At 42.5% G+C, this 23,420-nt stretch overlaps 1 protein-coding gene across 1 annotated transcript; it reads right to left on the minus strand.

The window, feature by feature from the left end:
- Window positions 1-497: 497 nt before the first annotated feature.
- SETD4 (SET domain containing 4) lies at window positions 498-20,151 on the minus strand. The gene is made up of 10 exons (XM_006862561.1): window positions 20,079-20,151; window positions 16,687-16,782; window positions 14,334-14,371; window positions 11,689-11,777; window positions 9,147-9,576; window positions 7,284-7,458; window positions 3,667-3,748; window positions 2,524-2,604; window positions 961-1,084; window positions 498-632 (listed from the first exon to the last, which is right to left on the minus strand). Exons 1-10 carry the CDS (start codon window positions 20,149-20,151, stop codon window positions 498-500), a joined length of 1,323 nt encoding a protein of 440 aa, XP_006862623.1.
- Between the last annotated feature and the right edge of the window lie 3,269 nt (window positions 20,152-23,420).

Raw genomic sequence — 23,420 nt, forward strand, 5'->3', positions numbered from 1 at the left:
CACACCACTAACTTCCCTCAGAATGTGATGGTATCAGAGCATCTTAGAAGCACGAATATTTGCCCTTTCAGAGCTGCTGAGTCAGATCAGAAGCAAGAAGGGCAATGAAAGACCACCCATGGAGACCCAGGGCCGACCCCAAGTCTCCTCTCATTACAGTTTAGAACTTTTTCTATACTTCCTTCAGAACTGTGATTTGGTAGAGCAGTGAATGAACTTCCGAATGCCACCTCCACCTTCACAATGGCCGTAGCAGCTACAGCTTACAGATATCTCCAGAATGTTGTAAGAACACCCACCACACTGTCTCACAAAGACTCATAAAAGCTCAGTATTTGTGGAAAAGGAAAAAGGATTAAGTAAATAACTGTTGACTAGAAGCCATGTAAATGACTATATAAAATAAATTTAATTCAATCCACCATAGTTCAAAAATGTTTACATTACTTAATAAGTCACACCAACCATAGGAGGTGATCACATGTACTTTGGTCACATTAGGTGAAAGCTGTTTGCAAATTGCTTAGAACGGCAGCAGACGCTTGCAGAATCTTTAGCTCTTCTGTCCATAAAGTTTCTACCAAAGTCAGGTGGTTTATCAAAGCCACTTCTTCATCCTTCATATGAGAAACCTGAAAGTTTTTAAATTATTTTTTTTAATCTCAGTTATGTTTTCAAACAAATGAGTTGATCTCTCTGAATTAAAACATTTGTTAGATGAAAATATAATTGGAAAATTGTACTCAAAACCTATTACCAAAGAGTCAGGCAATCATTTTTACCTATGAAAGGTGTATGCATAATTTCAATAATCTAAACTAGAGGTTACATCAACATTCATTTATTTAAAAGATGAAATAGTGCTTTTATAAACTGTACTATCCCTACCATACATGTATAAAAGAAGTAACTTCTTAAAATATTTCTTAAGGAAAAGGATGTAGTTTTCTAGAAACATACCTTTTGAAGCATAGCATTAGATTCCTCTATAAAATAAGAGCAGATCTTCTGGGTTATGTCCAAACTTGTCTTCTCATTTGTATTTGAAATGATTTCGCCAAGAAGGACTTTTTTCCAGCATGTACTAGAATCAAAATGTTCAGTAAGAAATTATCATCAGGTTTTCAAAAAATAAAGAACACTTTTACACCCCAACACAGCACACAAACTCTATTACTAAAAGCGCCCTCTGTAGGCAGATTCCCTAAAACCCCCATGTCACATATAAAGAAAGACAATGGCGGTCACTTCGGAAGAAGCCACTGAGAGTAAAGAGCAAGGGGATCAGGTGCTCTACATAGGTGGAAACGGAGTTTTATGATCCTTGTAGTCCTGTGTCTGGCCATAAGTAAGCAGAGTCGCAGCCACCAGTCAAAGGAATAAGATGAGAAGAGAGCTGGAAGGCGAGTCCACAGCCAGCGGTCAACTGGATGAGACTGGACACTCTTTCCTTAAAACACAGCAAACCCGTACAGAGCAAGTTAGACAAAACAATGTTTAACAATGGAAGGGTGACTCTGCTGTCTAGTCTTTCTGTACACACAGGTCATTCCAATTTCATACTACAAAAATTTGTAGAAAATGAACTTCATGGGCAGGGTTGTTGTTAGGTGCCATCAAGTCTATCTCGACTCATGGAGACCCCATGTGACAGAGAAGAACTGAACCACAGAGACCACAGGGTTTTCTTGGCTTGATGACTATGTAGGATAAGCACTGGACAGCAATCACAAGGTCAGCAGCTCAAAACCGCCAACCACCCCGTGGGAGACAGATGAGGCATTCTGCTCCTGCAAAGGCCTACAGCCTCAGAAACAATAAACAGGATTGCTAAGAGTCAGAACTGACTTAACAATAACAACAACAATCTTTACTGAGGCAGATCACCAGGTTCGAACCACAACGAGCGCTGAACCTTTGTGCCACCATGGGCAGAGTAGGGCCAGTGTACTGCAGACAGAAAAGTTTAGGTGCATTTGGGTGGGGACGAGGGAGCAAGGCCAAATCTGCATACTAGAAAGCAGTATGAACTCAGGAGGAAGCGGATGGAGGTACAGGTCTGGATCCACAGATACGGAAGTGGAATCGGACTGAGAGGACTCAAGGTAAAATGACTGCAGCAACACTGAGAAGAGAAGCAGCGCACAGACGCCAGTTAAAAATGCACAGCAGCTGAGACGACACGCCACAGAATAGTCTTAGAAGTCTTCAGCTTTAGAGAGATGGCTGAAACTAGGAGCTGATGAGTTCTCAGGAAAGACAGAAGGCAATCTGAACAGAAGCTAACACAGTCTCAGAACCATGTGTTCGGATGATGATTCTAAAACCACAGTCCTAGGAGAATGGTTAAAACTTAGATGAAAATACTCACTGCAATGACAAACAACATAAAGAAAAAGCAACTTTAATATATGGTGGCACCCTTTTGCTCCTTTTGGGTCCAGCCCTTGAATGTCAGCCAACATCACCTGAGTTACATACAGATTGTAACTACAGCTCATGACTTACGCACATGGAACTTACAATTCTCCAGCTTGCAGACATAACAACTTGAGAGCTGTAAGTAACCTCCAAGATGGGCCATCCCATCCGAATGTCAAATTGCTAAAATAGAAAAAATAACAACAAACCTTTATTTAGGTATTACATACATCATGACAAATGGCCGAAAAGCCACATATTGCTTTACAGTGGCCACTAAACATATGTAAAGATGCCCTAGCAGTGTAGTGGGTTATGAGTCGGGCTGCTGACCAAAAGATAAGCAGTTTGAATCTACCAGCTGTTCCACAGGAGAAAGATAAGGCTTTCTGCTCCCATAAAGATTTACAGCTCAGAAACCCTATACAGGGTCGCTATGAACCGACTCCATGGCACATAAGCATCACCACCAAACATATGTAACCTACGACACTGGTCAAAAGGGGCATGGGGGGGGGGGTAGTCTACAAACAATAGTAAGAGTCTAATAACAGAAAATTCTTTGCATTAAAAAAAAACAAACAGAAAAAGGGGTAAAAAGTTATTCTTCAATTAATTTTGTTAAGGGATTAAACTTGGTTGAGGGTCCATACAAGAGGGGACACATGACACTTCACAGTGAGATGAATGATGTAGAATCTAGATTCCTTTGGGGGCTCAAATAAACAGCAGCTACCACAGCTAGACTGCCTTTATACTGCTGGATTGCTTAAAACTGATATATTTATCCAGAGGATTTATGAAAGAGAAAAGCTAAAATCCTGTCTATTCCACTTGGCAAGGAATCACCTAGTTGCCCATCCACCTCGAGTGCCTGAATCAATGCCCATGTTTGGAGTGACTGGGTCCAGTCCATTGAGGGCCAGCCTTGTCCTGCACTAGCTCAAGTCTGTCCCTCATGTTAGACACAAGAACACATTAGGCCACCAATCAGTGCTTACCAGGCTCCCTTTTGGTATAATAATTTAGCATTTCAAGCATCTTTCTTACGTACCAAACCAAGTTTCTTGAGAGTGCCTTACACTCCCGTATCCCCAGCAACATTAAGCACGCTTTTACAGCACATGGTAAGTGCGCAACAAACACTGCCCTGCCGTTGACAGTCAGGAGTCTCCCACCTACAGAGGCCTAAACCTCATTCCTGAAGGAAGAACTTCAAGAAGAGACACAGAAAAAAATACTTACTCTATAAAGCCATGGTCTTTTAAAATGGAAATCTTTTTGTTCATCTGCTTATCCGCTGATGGGAGATATTTAACAAGAATATCTACATTTGAAAAAACAAAGGCAGACTAAGATTTAGACAACAGTATGAACTTCCCTTCTCAACTCAATTTCCTTCCCAAGGCATGTTTCACAATAATGACCCAATCACATAGACAAAAAAGTCATTTTCATGCCTAATTCAATTAGGTCATTGCTTCACTCCTGAAAAACTATAAAAATTCTAATACAGGAAGCCAGGACCTCCACAAACTCAGCTCATGCAAATCAACCAACCAAATCAGATCATTAATACATCAACAACGTATTTGTAGGAAAATTACAACAAAAACATTACACCTATTACCTTGGAGTTCACCAGGACTTAAGGCACCCCCATGTGTGTTCGAATAGAACTATGATCCATGAGATTTTCAGTGGCTACTTTTTCTACAGCAAACTACCATGCCTTTCTTCTGAGGTGCCTCTGGGTGAATGCAGATCATCAACCTTTAAGTTAGCAGCCAAGTACATTAACTGCTTACACCACACTTAGGGAAATTTAAATAACATGAAAAAATTTTTAAAAGCCAGAATTCAACTCCACTGAGTGGTTTCTGACCTATCTGGATGGGGCTTATGAAAGGAGATGGGAATAAGACTCTTGTGGTTCAATAGTGAAGGACTGCTAATAGGACTGACTGTGAGTGTTGGAAATGTAAAGATAGACGTTTTGTAACAAAAGGAGGGGAGTGATTGACTTTGCAGTCCAGGAGCAGAGGACCCTGGGACCATCAAGGGAGAAAAGTGGAGTGTGGGACCCTACCCAAAGAAGCAGTGACATCAAAGACAGAGGCAGAGACAATGACATGAAGAGATGGAGCAGCTGGGGACTCTAGACCCAGAGAGGGACAGGAGCTGTGTGTTAACAACTGAGGGGAAGGTTTGTGGGGTGAGCCCTTTGGTTGTTTGATGATGCATGGGGGGGATTGTAACCGAATGTAAAGTTAATGTTCTCCCATGTAAACTATCACATAATTCACAATAGAAACTTAAAAAAAAAAAAGCCAGAATTCAAGAGTCTAAATATTAGTGACTGCAGCCATAAAAACTGGAAGTGACTACTACGTAAACATAAATGAAGCTATTTGGGGTGGTAACAAGTCTCCACCTGTCTATCAGTTTGTCACACTATAGTGGCTTTCATGTTGCTATGATGCTGGAAGCTATGCCATGGATATATCAAAAACCAGTAAGAGGCATCCACGGTGGACAGGTTTCAGCAGAACTTCCAGACCAAGACAAGCTAAGGAAGGAAAAAGGCCTGCAACAATGAAAACCCTATGGCTCACAACACAATACTGTCCCATACAGTGCTAGAAGATGAGCCTTCTAAGGTTGGAAGGGACTCAAAATACAAAGTAGACTTGAGCAAACCAACATTTGTAAAGATGGAGCAGGGCTGGACAATGTTTGTGTTGTACATGGGGTCGCCCTGAGTCAGCACCCACTGTACAGCAACTAACAACAGAGCAATGAGGGATTCTATATTCTAAATTTTCTCTTTATTATTACTAGGTTGTTTTTATTTTAATGCAAAAATAAGTAAAATGTAAACTTTGCTCAAATTATTTCAGAAATGAACATTTCATAGTGTCCTTGAGCTGGTTCTGACTCAGAGAGAGCCTGTGTAAGGTTTCCCAGGAGCAGCTAGTGGATTTGAACCACCGACCTTGAGGCGAGCAGTCTAGTGCTATCCCACAGCATCACCTGTCATAGTCATCAGTAAGTAGTAAAGCAATCCAGATTCTGAAAACACGCAGCCAGTCTCAGAGCTAGTTTTCAAAGACAACTAACAAGGCCCAGATTTTGCTTTCCTACTTTTTATTTTGAGAAACAACATTTTTATTCTGCCCAGTATTACCAAGCTTCTATTTCCACTGGTCCTTATTCTAACAAGTTGCCTCAAATTACAGACATCTTAAATTTCTGGCCATTTCTCCACAGCAGAAAAACTATTTCTGCTGCTTCAAGAGACGGAACAAAATCAGTCTTCTATATATAGTGTTTTTAATACTCTTAATTTGAATTTTTACACCGTAAATTTAATAGCTAAATTACTATTTTTTAAATAGTAACACGAGTGTTGATGTATAGTTAATACATGGAAAAAAGCATAAATTGAGTCAACAGTTCATTATGGCATAACAACTCTAAAAATAAATACTGTGGTTAGCACTGTGCCTTGCATATAAAAAAAAAAAATTTAAAAAAAAAACAAAACCCACTAGCTACTGTTGAGCTGACGCCAACTCATGGCAGACCCATGTGTGTTCCATAGGAGTTTCATGGCTGTAACCTATCAGAAGTAGATCACCAGGCCTTTCTTCTGAGGTGATTTTAGGTGGATTCAAACCACCAAAAATTTTTTTCAGTGGATTCATACTACCAAACCTCCTTTTGGTTAGTAGTCATGCATTTAACCATGTGCTCCACCCAGGATTCTAAAATCCAAAAAGCCCAAACCTACTGCCGTCAAATTGATTCCAACTCACAGCAACCCTGCACAGCAGAACAGAACTGCCCCCCCGCCTGCCCCCGGGGTCTCCAAGTCTGTAACCTAGATAGTAGCAGACTGCCACATCCATCTCCACCAACCTTCGGGTCAGCTGCTAAGCACTCTAACCTCTGCACCACCAGGGCTCCTTCCAGGGCTTCTGCTGTTAAGTGCCGTCAAGTCGGTTCCGACTCACAGAAACCCTGCATAGGGTTTCCGAGGTGCTAGCTGTTGGTAGGTTCGAATTGCCATCCTTCAGGCTAGCAGTTCAGTGCTTATGTTATGGTGCCACATCAGAAATTCTAGTATGTGCTTAATAAAAATCTGTTTATTTTTTATTACGTACTAATAAAATTTTGGATTTGTTGACCTCTAATTCTGTTCTGTCTTTATTTAGTGGCAGTGAGTTTTGGTGGTGCAATAATATCTTGGTACAGAAATTTCTGTTTTTCCCACCTATTAATATTTATTCCTTAATATTATTTTCCTTCTCTTCCATTCTGTCTTCTAATCTAATATCATAAAAGCTTTTGTCATTTCTTATCCTCAGTTATCAATCGGTCAAAACTTAGTGGTTTTTACTTCAATGCTGAAATTACAGTCATAGTAAGGGTAGGCCTACCTATGAGAAGACTCATGGGGGCTTCAAAAACCTCATGGAAAAATGAAGTTAATGAGAATGTTTTCACTAACTTCTTGAAGTGCCCTTGTAAGTGAACTAAACATGTGCTTTAGAAGTCCCTGGGTGGTGAAAACAGGCACTTGGCTGCTAACTAAAAGGCTGGAGGTTCAAGTCCACTAAGAGGTGCCTCGGAAGAAAAGCCTAGAGCTCTGCTTCTGAAAAATCAGCCACTGAAAACCCTGTGGAACATGCTTCTCCTTTGACCTGCGTGAGGTTGCATGAGCCAGAGCTGACTCCACAGCAACAAGTATCTATGCTTTAAGGTTTTGCTACTGTTTATTAAAACTTGAAATAAGCGTATCTCCAGATGGGGAAAAACAATTATATCATTTTAGGGATAAAGCCAAAGTTGCCTCTAACCTCTTGGGACATAAACACAAGCGTGAGGATTCCCGGTGGAAACAAATCCATATTCCAAGAGCAGGCTGTGGTTATCATGGGGACCATAGCAGATGAACACCTCTTCGTGTTTTCTGTAACCTGAAGCCGCTCTAATTTCATAACAGCGAGTTTCCTCATTGAACGCTGCTTTTACCTAAGAAGACAAGAAGTTTTTAAAGACTCTTATGTGTAAAAATGAAAAGTTTATTATGTTGTCACATTAATTTACACTAGACACAACTTTCCAATGCTCATCAATGTATTTAACCACGTGGGGAAAAAAAAAGAACACAAAAGTGTCAAATCTGCACTTCAGCCCTGGCATGACTATGACTTATACAATCTCATGAATTGTGAGGTTATGTTGTTAATTACAAGGGGCCCTGGTGGCGCACCGGTAAAGCAAGCAGCTGCTAACTGAAAGGCTGGTGGTTTATACCTGCCAGCCAGTCTGAAGGTAAAAAGATGAGAGGCGGTCTGCTTCCGAAAACTTACAGAACTTGGAAACCCTAGGAATTGACAGTTTTTTAGGGATAGTTAGCTACCAGGTATAACACGAGGAGAACAGCACCAAGGCCTCAACTGCTCCTTGCACTGAGGATGAGTCCAAGCACCAAGTTCTGCTTGCTGAGCAGCAAACCCCAGCATCAGTGAAAATGATTAACAGGCTGGCAACCCTAGCTCTCTGGGGACACAGTTTTGCTATCCACAAAGTTGGTGTTTCAAACCTACCAGCTACTCCTAGAGAGAACAATGAGGCTGTCTGCTCCTGGAGAGATTTAGTCTCAGAAACTCTCTGCCCTATAGAGTCACGAGACAGCACAACCAACTAGGCAGCAGTTTCTATTTGCCATGACCTGGGTAAGGTGTAAATCCAGAAGATGAATATCCCATCATCAAATAGCCCTGCAAGGCCTGCATATGCAGCAACTCAGCTGCTTGATCTGGGGTTCTGCACTTGGCATTTACAGGAGGAGATGGTGCATAAATCGCACAGCAGCTGGTAGCCAGTCTCCCAGGTGAGTTGTCCCACACACCTAGATCCTATACAGCCTTTTGTGCTGGTACTGGAGTTGCAAAGAGGGAGCAGGCAAAAATCCCTCTCCTCAAGAGATTTCAGACCCCTGTAGGGGAAGGAGCAAGTTCATTCATCATGCTATGACAGCAATATCTCCAAGTGTAAAAGCGAAGGGGACCAGAAAGCTAGCAAGGCCCAGTTCTGGAAGGACAAAGGAAGACTCTATCCCAAAGGTAAGGAGCCCTGGTGGAGCAGTGGGTTACACATTAGGCTGCTAACTTCAAATCCACCAGAGTAGTTCTGCTCTGTCCTGTAAGGTCAGGCACTCTAGACATGCTATCCGAGGGACTAGTCCCTGGACCAGGACATCATGCCTGGTAAAGTGGAGGATCAGCAAAACCGAGGAAGACCCCCAAGGAGATGAACTGACGGTGACAGCAGCACTGAGCTCAAATGTAACAACAATTGTAAGGATGGTGCAAGACCGTGCAGTGTCGTTCTATTGTGCATACGGGTTGCTAGGAACCGGAAGTGACTCAACAACAGTGGAGGGTGGTCATGGGGTGGGGGTTGCAAAGAGACTGGAAGGAATGCTGGGACAGACAGGCTAGGGGATACAGCTCAGGGCTGGAGAAAAGAGCAGACGAACAGATCCCAGGAAGGACAATGGACCCGGAAGAAAGATGAGGGCATACCTGACAGCAGGTTGCACTAGCAGGTTTACCTAAAACAAACTATGCCTGCTTTTGCTCACAATACAGTCAGTTCTACATGTGCAAATCCTTCCTATCCAAACAGAGCATGCCCCCTGATGGACTGCGCACCTGGACGTCTGGACTGTGGTTCAGCAGATCCAAGTACGGGGCGAGCGCACACGTGTCCGGCTCCACGGAGAAGCACCTGCGCTGCCTGTGTCTCAGGTACACAGCTCTGGTGTTAACAGTGCACCAGGCCCACAGGAGGGCGCTGTAGGTGAAGATGCTGCCCACTGCCTGGGAGAAGAGAGGCTGCAGGGACAAGAAAAAGTCTCTGGAGGATGTAAAAAACTTCTGCACCCAGGCCCTCTGCTCTTGGGCCTTTGTTATTAAAGGCCTGGGAAGAAGATTCACAACTTCCGGTTCCAAACAAACAGGGCAAGTGTAGGCCTCAGGTAGAGTCTCTAGGTAAGGCTTCCATGGAGACTGGTCCCCAGCATGCTTTTCTGAGACTAGAAAGGTGCAGAGAGCCAGCAGAGGAGATGGAGGCGGCTGCCACCTGGTCAAATTAAACAGGTTTAAAGAAATGACTGTTACTCAAAATAAGGAACACACACAACTCATTGCGACCCTGCATAGAGTTTCCAAGGCTGTAAATCTTTATGGGAGCAGAACACCTCATCTGTCTCCTGTAGAGCAGTGAGTAGATTCGAACTGTTGACCCTGAGATCAGCAGCCCAATTCATAATCCTCTACGCTAACAAGACTCCTTATATATATCCTAGTGGTTTCTTTTGCAACCAGAGAGATTATGTTCAAAATATCAACGACTTCACATTTATTTGAGGGACCCAACAGTTCCCCCTGCCTCAGCCCTCTGAAGCAGACCCCACTGCAAGTGTTCTGAGCAAGTCCTACAGAGAGAGTGAACCACAAGATCAGTTCTAGGCCTGTTTACAAGAGATTCCTTTGGCATAAACCTCTTTGCTTCCCTTGGTTTTCCAATTTGAACACTTTTGCTGCAAGTCTACTTGTATTACTTAGATTAAGCATAAACAAGCCAATGCCACCAAGATGATTCTGACTGACAGCAGCCCCAAGTGTTAACGAGGAGAATTGCTCCATCGGTTTTCCTTGGCTGTAATCATTATAGAAGGAAAGCTTTCTTCCATGGAACCACTGGCTGAGTTCTAAGTCACCAACGATTAGGTGAGTAGCTGAATGCAAATCGTTTGTGCCAGCTAGAGAACAAGCGATGAGCTACATATCAATATTTAAAATGAATTCCTCAGTCATACAAGACACATGTCAAGTATTCAAAAGCTATCTGGCTCCTATATTAAACAATGCAGAAGAAAACACTCACCTCATCACAGAAAACTCAACTGGATGATACTAACCTAGACCAAAAACTGAACAAGCTAATTATGTACTCGTTACACTTCTAAAGCTTTCCTTTCTGAATTTACCTAGCTTCATTGAGAATTATATGCTTCAGTATCTTTATCTGTTTACATAGTTACCAATAAAATATATCATGAAAGTCTGGATTCATATACTGTCAGACACTCATTCTATGCAAAACTTGAAAACAATACAAAAACTGTGACTCTTAAGAACAACCTTGCCTTTACTCTAACCTACAAGGATACGTTTGTCCTTTAACAAAAACATGCCAGGATAGAAAAAAATTCTAGAACTAAACTTGAGATTAAAAAAACAAACTAGAAAAAAAATTTTTTTAATTAAAAAACAAAAATATGAACTAGACAATCTCTCAAATCTTGTAATTCACAAATCTCTCTGTTGAAGATCTCATTCACTGTATCCTCAGAAACCTTGACCCAAAGGCCCACATAGCATGCACCAGAAAATGTTTCTCAACCCTCTTTGGCTTCCTCCTCTGTGCTAAGTAAAACTAAATCTTTCATAAAGTCAACAGCTCCTTGTCTGCAGAAGAATTCAAGCAAGTACAAGTAAGGCTGAAAATAAAAGAAACTCACTAACATTTGTCAAGACCTACTAGAATGGCAGGAGTCCTGGTGTGGAGCTGTGGGTAATGCGCTAGATTGCAATGTCGGTTTGAACCAAAAGGCTGGCGGTTCAAGCTCACCAGCTGCTCCTTGGAAACCCTATACAGGGTTGCTGTGAGTCAGGACCAATTCAACGGCACTTAACAACAACAACTAGGATGGCAAGGAGCTGTAGTCGGACTACTAACGTTAAGGTCAGCAGTTTGAAACTGCCAGTTGTTCATCAGGAGAAAGATGAGGTTTTCTGCTTCCATAAAGATTTACAGCCTCGGAAACTCTGTGCAGGGTGGTCATGAGTCTGAAACGACTGCACGTCACACCACCACCACTACCACCACCTCTAGGATGGCAGGAAGGCCATGATGAGTCAAGGCACGGTGTCTGTGAATTACATATACCATGTCCTTTAGTCAAATAAGTGATGGATCAAGATTCAATCCATATCAGCAGCCTGGACAAACCTTAAAATTTCAGCTTACAATGAATTAAGGACAAGTTTCATGGAAAAGGATATACTTTTAAAATTATCTGAGATATTTACTGATTACTCAACAGGGGGAGGTCCTAATGTCTCAAATGGCACACTGGCTGATGACAGGCATGTCCACCATAGGAGCACATGAGCAGTGGTCACTTACTTAGTAATGTAAGCTCCTAAGTAACTTCTAATCACCGTGTCCGTGGTAAGCAGGCAACTCTCAGGCAGTGAAATAATCATCTGTCCCACCTTACCAAAAAGAAAAGAATGTTTAGAACACACTTAGAAATGGCCTGAGAATATGTAAAATGATTGATTCCACCATTACCTACCAAGACTCCCCTGTAACCCAACCACGCACCGACAGCCCACAGTGGGCTCACTCCAAACCCCTGAATCAGCAGGTGCAGGCCAGCGTGTTCCAATGCCAGCTACTACCACGCCAACAAGAACTAGAGGTTAATGATGTGACCCACCACTCATCAATCTCTCTCCTGGAAGGGAGACATTTTGACAACTTGAATCATCTTACCCCTTCATTTTCTTATACCAGGAAACAGGCAGAAACTAGAAAATACCATGCTAACCAGTGAAATCCAGTGTCCTGCTGGTGCTGTAGGATAAGCACTGGATTGCTAACTACAAGGTGAGCAACTGAAATCCACCAGCCGCTTCCACAAAGATTTACAGCTTCAGAAACCCTATACAGAGTTGCTATGGGTTGGAATTGACTAAATGGTAGTAAGTTTTGGTGTTTTTTTTAAGAGACTACTCTTGGTTATGAATCAGGCTGCTAGCCTCAAGGTCAGCAGTTCAAAACTACCAACCGTTCTATGGGAGAAAGATGAAACTTTCTGCTCCCATAAAGATTTAAAGCCTTGGAAATCCTATGCAGGGTTGTTATGGGTCAGAACCAACTCGACAGCACTCAACAACAACAACTCCAGCCAAGGAGTCCTGGTGTGTCACGGTGGCATAAGTACTGGGCCACAGACTCAGTTTGAACCTCAAAGTCAGTAGTTCAAACTCACCAGTCACTCCTGGAAAACCCTAATACAGGGTCGCTACGAGTCAGAACCAATTAAACAATAATTACTACTCCAGGCAAGCGCCTACTCTGTACATCACCTGTAACTAGCCAACTAGCTAAAGAAACGGCACAGCAAGACTCTAACTTTACCACTTGCAAAAGGTTACCTCTGGATTTTTCTCACCAGGTCACAGAAACAAAAACATTGAGATGGAAAGTAAAAGCCACCAGAAACAATGAGAACACCAAGATGCCAGGTTAAGATCCTGCTTTTACTGTAACTGGCACCTAAGGCTGGCTAAAAATCTCAGCCACTCCAATAGCAAATCTTCGAGGTTCTATTTCTGGATTCCTCATTGGGCTCCAAAGTCTTAAGGCTTTCTTTTATTTTAATCTGTGTTACTATCCAATCCTATCTTAGAGTCATTTTCTCATCTTTCACCAATGACTTTAATGCCATTTACCAAAAATGACCAGTGCCTTTTGTGTAAATGTTTATGGTTTGTATTTGTATTTATGTAAATTATTAAAATACAGAAACTGCTCATTTGTATGTAAGATCAATAATTCCCATGACGTTCTAGGTAAAATAAAAAATCACTCAATGGAAATGATCTCTAGCTTAACTATGTCATCAAAACTCATCCAACTGTACGTTTACTTAATGCACAGCTTAAGTGTCTCCACTTTAAAAACACAAGTTTAATTATTTTTTAAAAAAACACAAACATTGTAAAATACATGTGAAGCAACTCCTGTGTTTTCAACAAAAACTACTGCTGCGTTCCCTCGAGTCCTTGAATGGCTGGAATATCTTAGGCCAATAAATGTAAGAGATCAAAATGGAAAAATAAGTAAATGATAATATGAAGGAATGACCTTGCCTAAATAAATGTAAGAGATCAAAACGGAAAAATAAGTAAATGATAATATGAAGGAATGACCTTGCCTTTCACAGCTTTCATATTAGACAGCCTTTAAATCTTATACCAAAAGAACAAAAAAGGACCTGGGAGGCTGTCAGTCATCCTCATTTGACAGGTAATGAAACAGCAGCCGATAGGCAAGGAGTTTTGCGGGTTCCCCACCACTAGCTCAGAACTCTATTTACTGGGTACAGCCTGAGAGGAGCACAGCTCCCTGGGCACATTTAAAACATGATCTGATTCACAGTGTGTGCTGTGGCGGAGATTGCTAGGTGCCTGCCCTAACACACCTCCTCTCCTGCTCCTCCTCACTGACTGAGGTCACCTGCTCTTCCCCTCCCTGCAGTCAGCTGTGGCTTTGGACCTGTTGTTTTCAGCCAGAGAGATGCAGGCAGGAGTTTCCTTACAGGGAGGAAACCTGTCCTTCCCTACCTTCTTTGCCTGCTTGGTGCTGATGCCCCAGGAGCTCCTAGACCTGAGGGGGTGGGGCACATCATCTAGGGACATGGACGACAGAGAGCTACAAGAAGCCTGGGACCCAGATGGCCACACCAGCCTGGTCTGCCTAATCCTTCCACACAAGAGCAAACTAAGCCTCCACTCTGTTGAAGTCCTGTTACTTTGCATTTCTCTCTTTTATACAACAAAACTCAATCGTCACTGATAAAGCTATAATCAAACATACATACTAGATTCTTAGGAAATGCCAGTACAAAGGGCCTTCAAAAGGCTCTGGAAAAATTTCACAATTTTTCCATGAATATGTTATGTCAAAATACTATTAATATCAACAAAAACAAAGCAACCAATATCAACAATGAGTTTTAAGGATAAAGAAGAAATGCCAACCTGCAGGGATGTTTTGCTCATCAGTCCTCTTCCAGTACCTAGGAAAGCAAAAAAAGGAACAAGGATTCCTCTTATTGTACCATTAACATAAGATTCAAACTAAATGGAAATGAGCTTCAAAACTGAAGCTGAGTTTCTCACCACCTTTGACTCCCAGGGAAAAACAGGGTATCATACTTGGGGAAAGGAGCTCTGGTAGCGTAGCGGTTACGAATCGGGCTGCGAGCCACAAGGTCAGCAGTTCGAAACTACCAGCCGCTCCGCAGGAGAAAGATGAGGTGGTCTGCTCCCATAAAGATTTACAGCCTCGGTAACCCTGTGTAGGGTCGCTATGAGTCAGAACCGACTCCACGGCACATCACAACAACAACAACATACTTGGGGAAGTGCCCTGACCCCCTTGTGGCTTTATAATCCTTGCAAGGTGCCCTATGAAGGTGGTAGTGGTTCTGGGGTAGAATTCTTGCATTCCTTGTGGGAGACCCGAGTTCAATTCCCAGCCAATGCACCTCACACACAGCTACCACCTGTCTGTCAGGGAAGGCCATGTCACAGGTTTCAGTGGGGCCTCCAGACTATGACAGACTAAGAAGAACAGCCTGGTGGTATACTTCCCAAAATCCACCAGTGAACACTCTATGGAACACAGACACCTGTTCCACTACTGATCATGGGGATGGCAAAGAACTGGGCAGCATTTCACTCTTGTACAAGGGGTCACCATAAGTAGACAATCTACTCCATGGCAGGGTGGCCTAAAACCACCATGGGCTAAGCCTCTTACAAGAACCCTCACACTGGGGCTCCTTCCCTCAAGCTTATTCCCAATTCCCACCCCACCTTGAAGTCATTTTTACCCCTAACCTGACCAGCTTTTCCCATGATCAACCTTTGAGAGTCCTTTGGTTGACTGAGCCAACCCCACTCCAAGTCCCAGAAGGTCTGCTGACTATATCCTCCCCTCCCCAACCAGGTAGCCTATCAGATAGACTCGGCTTTGACCTGGGTAAGTGGGGATCTACAGATCCAGGGCCACCTACTGCCTCTGAGCCAAAGCTTTAAGGGGAGCCCAATCACCCAGTAACTTTACCAGAGGCACTGTTATCCCACCAGCTTTCTAAAGCTGTCCCTCCATGCCTAGACTCCCTTCCCAGGACACAGACAGGTAGGATTTCAGAGGACTCTCAAATGCAGTGTTTCCAGCAGGCACAGACATTATAGGACCATAAGATGCCGAGAGCTTAAAGCAGTCACCTTTTCAACTTCATATTTCTTGGCCTTTCTTCTCTCAGCTAAGAAGGAACATGATTCCACAAAGGTCAATCCCCTCAGGACACGGAGAGCTCCTGGGTCACAGCAGAAACCAGCCTGGAGTCATGATCATCTGTCTGGCTCACTGGATTTGACGTGTCCTTAGCACTTATCTCTCCAGCCAGGCATAGCATACTAACTGCTCAGACAAATGGTTTTGTCTTCAAGAACTTATTTCTTTATTCTGTGCACCTCACAGTGGAGTTCATCATCCCTGAGAGCCATAACCCTCCCTGGAATTCATTACTAATGGGAGATTATATTCTATAGAGTCATCCTTCAAAAGGCTCATGCTAATCTATATGGCAATTCTGTCTAACATATATGAACAGGATCTGGCATATGGAATAAATGTGGAAGACATTTTACCGATATTTCTGCAATGTATGGTTCAGTATCAAAGACTATGTTATAGGAATCTGTATTTTATTATTTTTCATTTTTACTGGATTTATTAAACAGGGTAGAAAGTGGCCAATAGGCTTTCAAAAGTCAATTTTACTTCAAACTTCTCATTACATTCAAAGCTTTGCAATCCAAATCACCCAGAGGCCCAGATTGGGCCCGGATTTTGGTGTTGACAAGAGACATGCAGGGGTCAGTTTCAAAGCAGACATTAGGTGAGAGACTAATGACAAAATTCTGCTTTCCACATGGGAGCTTTGCCTTTCCTCTCGTCAAACCACGATTATTTCCTCAAAATGTTGTAGATTTTGACTGAATCCCAAAAATGTCCCCACCTATCACACAGATTAAAAACTAAAAACACATAAAGCACTTAATCCTATCTTAAATTAAAGGGATGTCCACAAAGCAGGTAAGCCTTTAGCATAGCTAGTCCATTCCTGATGAGGCACTTCAATTAATTTTTAGAATAAGATGGCAAATAATAAATATTACAGCTCCAAGGTAGAAAGCCTGATATACAACAATAAAAGAAGAGAAGGGTGCCCACTTGGAAGAATCAACTGTGCTTTCCCATCACCTGTCCTACACGTCTCTCATATGAGGAAGGTCACGAGCATCAAATACCAGACTTTACCTGGAAAGCGAGCAGGTGTTAAATTTGTATCTTCAAACTTCCTATCTTTCAGCCACTTCCTAAGCGCTATAAATTCAGACTTGTAGCTCTCATTCACTAGCCAGGAGAGGAAAGAACAAACAGCAATTATAATGGTTAATGCTATAAGACAGCTATTGTGTGGCTGTCTTGCATTTTGAGATCTGATATGATTATCTTCTAGTTTATGCATTCCAAACCATAACCTCTATATGAGGGAGTCCTGGTGTGGTGCTGCAAGAGAATGCGCTAGACCACAAACTCAACTTGAGCCGCAAGGTCAGTGGTTCAAACCCGCCAGCCACTCCTCAGAAACCTTATGAAGGGTCACTGCGAGTTGGAACTGACACGAAGGCACTTAACAACATGTTAATGAGGTAGGACTAGTGGAGGGTGGATCTTGGGTCACTACCTTACAAAAAGACATGACTCAAATCCTGCCCTTATTCAAGTCACACCCGTACACTGATGTACACACCCTTGAGGTGTGACCTGTATTCAGTACATATATGGATGCTCTGGATCCTGCATCATCATCTGACCTTGAGATTGTGGGACTTAAGCCAGCAGCCAATTTGGAGATTCGTCCGTTTCCACAGCCCCACAAGCCAATAGCGTTTCATCCAACCTGCCAAATGTGGGTTTGTCAACCCCTGCAAGCACGTGACTCAAGAACAGCCTCTAAGCTGAAGCCTAACGCATACAGCTGAGACTTACCAGCCTTCACAACTACGTGAGCTATTTCCCTGAAATTAATGTCTTTCTCTCTCTTCAAACAGTTCATGGAAAAGTGGAATTAAAATATAATGGAATTTTTCTACAAACTTTTTGAAGCCCCTTGTGTGTGTGTATGCTGTTGTTGTTAAGTTGGTTCTGACTCATAGTGACTATGTGTAAAGAGTTTCTGAGGAGCAGCTGGAGGGTTTGAACTGTAGACCTTGTGGTTAACAGTCCAATTTTTATCCTACAATGTGCCACACTAGGACTCCTTATAGCACTATAAAACTATAATACCATGTGATCCAGCCACTGTACTCTTAGGTATTTACCTAAGAGAAAACAAAGCATATGTTCATATAGATTTGTACACAAATGTTCATACATAGCAGCTTTATTATAAAAACCCAAAACTGAAAAGGCAAAATATCCATTAATACAATAAAGAAATTATGAAATATTACTCATACAATTGATTACTAATACACATAACATGAAATTACTTCATAATCATTATGCTAAGTGGAAGAAGCCAGAATAAAAAGAAGGGATATAATTCCATTTATATAAAACTCAGTAAAATGCAAGCCATTCTGTAGTGATAGAAAGTTGATAAGCAATTGCCAAAGGATGACGAGAACATTCTAAGATAGGTTGTTGTTCTTAAGTGCCATCGAGTCGGTTCTGACACATAGCGACCCTGTACAGGGTTTCCGAGGCTGTAAATCTTTACGGGAGCAGAAAGCCTCATCTTTCTCCCGCAGAACAGCTGGTAGTTTCGAACTGCTGACCTTGTGGTTTGCAGCCCGATTCGTAACCACTATGCTACCAGAGCTCTAAGATAGGTAGAAGGAAGGAATTGCACAGGAGGAGAAAGAAACTTTTAGGTGATAAAAATGTCCATTACTATAAATATAGTGATATTTCCATGGGTACATCTGATAACAAATGTTATCAAATTACATACTTTATATATGCAACACTGTGTGCCAATTATACACAATAAAGTTGTTTTTTTAAAACAGAATGACCCAAGACTTAAGGCTTCCCAAATGTTATAAACAAATTGGAGAACAGAGTTTATAAAAAAAATAAAAAAAAAAAAAAACCACACAATAATGGTTGAGTGTTTATTGAGCACCTGCTATACACACAAGGAACTCTGGTAGCATAGTGGGTATGAATCAGGCTGCTAATCTCAAGGTCAGCAGTTTGAAACTACCAGTCGTTCCACAGGAGAAAGATGAGGCTTTCTGCTCCTGTAAAGATTTACAGCCTCAAAAACTTGATGCAGGGTTGCTATAGGTTGGAACCAACTACATAGCACACCAACAACAACCAGCTACTACCTAAACAGCAGTATATCAACCACTATGGGGCATATACAACAAGTTCTTCACCTTCAAGAAGCTGACTATGTAGCTGGGAAACAAGAATTCCATGAAAAACAACTGAAAAGCCACAGGGACCTTAAGAGTACACCTGATAAATGTGATACCAATTCAAAAAAGGGTAGCATTGCTGCCTACTGGAAAAGACATTACTGGGAAATGAAGAGCTCAGTTCAGCACTGAAAGCTGGAGAGTGATTAGATAAGAAGGGAGAAGGAAAGCAAATTCTAGGCTAAAGGAAAAATATGAGGAATGATACAGAAATGGATGTGTATAGGGTATGTTCAGGGAGCGGTGAGCAGAGACCACACACTTTCACGACACCGAGATGGAACCATGAGATCCTCTATAAATGGCCTTAAATGACAGGCAGAAAGAAAGGCAGATTCCATACAAAAAGGAGATGAGGATCCCTGGAGGCCCGTAACCTAAAAAGGTGGCATGGAAGCAGTCCTTTGGGAAAGTTAAACTGACAGCAATAAATGAAGCAGCCAACAGGGAAGTAAAACATTTGGCATTTTCGGTCAAGTGCAATATACAGGAAAAAACTACCCTAGCAAAGGCCAGGCAATAATTAGTAGGACATTGGCCATAGAGAGTAAGAGTTGGAGTCTACCTCAAAGGTGGTGCTGATATATTTGGAGTCAACTAATGAGAAGGAGTATTCAGGAGTCCTGGTGGTATAGTGGGTTAAGTGTTGGGCTTCTAATCTCAAGGTTGGCAGTTCAAATCCACCAGTCATTCCTTGGGAGAATAAAGTTGTCTGCTCCTTAAAGATTTACAGTCTCAGAACCCTATGGAGCAGTTCTACTCTGTCCTGCATGTTCACTATGAGCAACTTGACAGAAGTGAGTTTAGCTGGGATTTTTTTTTTTTGGAGTGTTAGTAATTTCTATAAAAATAACCATTGCATTTATGTAGTACTTTCCAGTTGGCCAAATGCTTTCACATACAGCAGTTCATCCCAACGGGGTTAAACTGAATGTGAAGTAACAAATTGATATCCAAACAGTGATATACTACAGGTTCAGGAGAAAGGTTAAAAACAGGCACTTAAGAGTCATTCCTAGAGAAGGCGAAGTTGGAACACTGAGTTAAATATATCGTATTTCCTTAAGTACTTAAAAGGAGAAGCCATTCTTTAAAAAATATTGTCTGTGAACACTGTTCATATGCATCTGAGCAAAGCTATGTGCATGAACAGAAACCAATCAACAAGGGATGGCTTTTATCATCATTAGCACCAAAAACAAATCAAAGCTGTACCTCCTCCGGATTCAGAACTTTTGAAGCGCTTTCGTCTTCTCATTCGGCTTGTTCTCCCTCTTCCCTTCTGCATACTGAAAATGCAGTTTCTGTTTAAGTAGAAAACATTTTGTTTTATTAATTCCTCTTGTATAATTTTATTGATTATAAATCACTAATCTCTGTCCCTATAAGGATTTGAATAAACAAATACGTATTATTCAGTAAACTATTTCTCTAAATGAAGTGGGGGGGAGAGGGGGGGAAATCCCATTTGTTGTTGTTGTCAAGTTCCATAGAGGTGCCCACCTCCAGGTTCAAAGTGACCTATAATATAGTCCAGTGCATTATCCTGCAGCGCCAAACCAGGACTCCTGTTTAGTATGGAGTAAATAGTGGTTTGTTCTTACACACCAGGATTCTGAAAAAAATACACAACTAAATGGGCATTTTCAACAAATTAAGGAGAAAATGAGTCAGAAAACATACAATGGTAAAAATCTACAATGGTTACTAGTTTCTACAGGGTTCTTCCTTGGAAGAATCAAAAATGAAATCCAATCAACATACACAGTATGATACTGTGTGTGTTGACTGGATTTCATACGCTATGAGAAATTATACAATCATTAATTAGATGATATGAACTAAGATGTAAAAATTCCCAAGATATTATTAAATGGGGGGAAAAAAGTTGCAGAATAGTATAAATTAAACTTTCCTTCTATGCCTAGTTTGAGTATAGCCTACAAAACGGGGGGTTTTGAGCAAGGAGTCTAAAAAAAAATGTGCTACCAAAGCTTACTTGTGTGGCGCTGAAATGAAGAAAGAATGAGGTTATTTCTCCCATACTGTGACTTACATAAGTATGAATATTACATAATTGCACATGTGTGGGGTTCTTTTTTTGGGGGGGGGTAACAATTACTCCTTGAAACTACTGGGGCAGAAATGAATAACATGAAAAGAAGTCCAGGCACTATTAAGACTTTTAAGCACTGTCTGACCAGAGCCAACGGCCAGCAAACCTCCGGGGACCATTCCTTTGGTGCTCAGGCTCAGCTAAGCGCAGGGAGGCCCAGCTCAGGATGCGAGCTTTCCACAAGCGCCAAGGTGTTGCCCTGGCACACGCGGTTACAGCCACTGCTAATGACGTCGTCCTCAAACTCTGGGCATGAAGTCACCCTACAGTCCTCGACACACACGCTGCGGTAGATAATGAACTCCGAGCCACCAGCCCTTGGGCATCCCCCAATGTGCCTGAACAGAGACTTGTTAGATCAAAATTCGTTAAATGAAAAATTTTCAATTAATGAGGTGTTACTGTTGTGTATAGTATAATGCCAGATCTCGTGGGGAGCTACACTTTGAACTCTGCTGTCCATTCTACATTGAATTTTTTAAATAATAACGAAACATTTGGCACGAACCCGCTCCCGTCACCAGGGAAATAGAAGTCCCACCCCGGAAGTCCTTACTGTTCGCCTCGGAGTCAAGGTCCAGTTTCCATGATGGAGGCAAGAGGGCGGGTCAGAACACGTGAAAGCCAAAAACACCACCTGAGAAGAACGCAAATTAAAGCAGGGGCCTACATTTGTACAGGTTGAGCGCCATCACGCCTACCTCGTGTCCTCTTGAGTTCAAGTACCCAAATTCTCAGTCGAGGAGAGGTATTTCCGCATCGCGGCCGCGTCCTTCCAGAGCGCGCATGCGCGCCCTTTTCCCCTGTTCGTTCCGCGGGCGCCAAGTCCAGCTGAGGGCACGACCTCTGTGCAACCCCGCCCTCAACCAAAAGTAAGAGACAATAGGCACCTTGTTTCTGCAACTCGAGAGACAAACCTCCTGGGGCCTCCTCTCTGGCCCTGCGTCCGAATGCAGGCGCTCCTCTGTCCTCCAAGCTCCGACTCTCCTCTCCGCCTAGTGGTCCCCTGCCCAGCGAGCGTCAGCCCAGCCCCTGCCCTCTGGTGTGCTCCCGAGTCCAGCTCCATCCAACGCTCTCAGGGTTGTCAGGCCTGGCCCTGGCCCTGGCCCTAGCCCCACCCCGGTGCAACAGCTAGTGCTGTGGTACATAGGACCCCTGGGCCACACAAGAAATTTCTTTGGGGATTAAAATAAGAGTACTGGGAAGAGCTTTAAGCCAAAATTATTAGTGCATCAAAGCATTTTGCATTTTGCAGTCCCTGCATCACTCACGCCTGCATTTGTTAAAGCCACAGTGACCACCGCATCCAGGTTGTGCCAGGTTTTGTGTTCTGAGCTGGTTCTGAGATAGAGTGGAATCCAGGGCCAGAGCTCCAGGCACAGCTAGCTACTGTGCCCTATATGTTCCAGGAGAGTGCTGCTTCCGATTACAGTCCCTTTATCTATCCTTACTCTGATGTGCCCTGTGCCCTTAAATACATCCATTGAAGGCGAGCACAAAGGCACTCTGGGCAATAAAGTAACGCACAGAGTGGGGCCATGGATCCAGGGCCAACATTCTGCTTCTGGCTCCAGAAACTTGGGTTTGACCTACCCAGTTGGCCCCGCTTTCAGAAACAGCCTACTGTGAAATAGATTTGCTGGTGGTGGTTGTGTACCATGGAGTGGATTCTAACTCACAGCGACCCTGTACAGGGTTTCCGAGGCTGTAAATCTTTACGGGAGCAGAAAGCCTCATCTTTCTCCGGCAAAACAGCTGATAGTTTCAAGCTGCTGACCTTGAGGTTAGCAGGCCGATTCATAACCACTACGCTACCAGAGGTCCACTTTAAAAACCTAGACATAACTTATTCCTCTGGCATCGGACTTCCTCTTCGTATATGATCACTCTCCAATTGTAAATGAGCCCTCGTCTTAGGAAAACATGAAACTTTTTACTGTGCCTCAGGTTTCAGGAATTTTAAAACTATAAAACTAAAATTATAGCCAGTAGGAAAATTTTCTCCTAGGCTGGACATGGCTCAGTGATGGAGCAAAGGGGTCCTTGGAGAAAACTCAAGAGACAAGATGAGATCCGATAGTATTACAGGGACTGGAAATAAGCTCTAAGGAAAAGGAGTTTGCAACTGAAGGCCCAGATATAGGAAGGCCTAAATGTAAGACAGTGGGATCCTGGGGTGAAGTTTTCCACCATCAACACCATGTGGCCTTGTGTTCTTCTCACCACCTTGAATACCAACACCATTCATCATCCTCTGTTACGGATTAAATTGTAACTCAACAAAATACATGTTTAAAATCCTAACCCCAGTGCTGTAAAAGGCATCTTTTAACCAGTCTGAGTCTTGCTATTTAAGATGAATTCTTTATATAAACAAATATAGTTGAGTCTTGTTTTTTATCCACTCTGACAATCTCTGTTTTTAATTGGTGTATTTAGGC

This window comes from Chrysochloris asiatica, unplaced genomic scaffold (genome assembly GCF_000296735.1).
Source record: "Chrysochloris asiatica unplaced genomic scaffold, ChrAsi1.0 scaffold00049, whole genome shotgun sequence".
Classification (NCBI taxonomy): Eukaryota; Metazoa; Chordata; class Mammalia; order Afrosoricida; family Chrysochloridae; genus Chrysochloris; species Chrysochloris asiatica.

Coding starts and splice junctions, on each gene's coding strand:
- SETD4 (XM_006862561.1), bottom strand. CDS start 20,151: ATGCAGAAGGGAAGAGGGAGAACAAGCCGAATGAGAAGACGAAAGCGC. Junction 16,783..20,078: donor AAGTTCTGAATCCGGAGGAG/GTACAGCTTTGA, acceptor TCTCCTGGCTAG/TGAATGAGAGCTACAAGTCT. Junction 2,605..3,666: donor AAAGACCATGGCTTTATAGA/GTAAGTATTTTT, acceptor TTTCTATTTTAG/CAATTTGACATTCGGATGGG.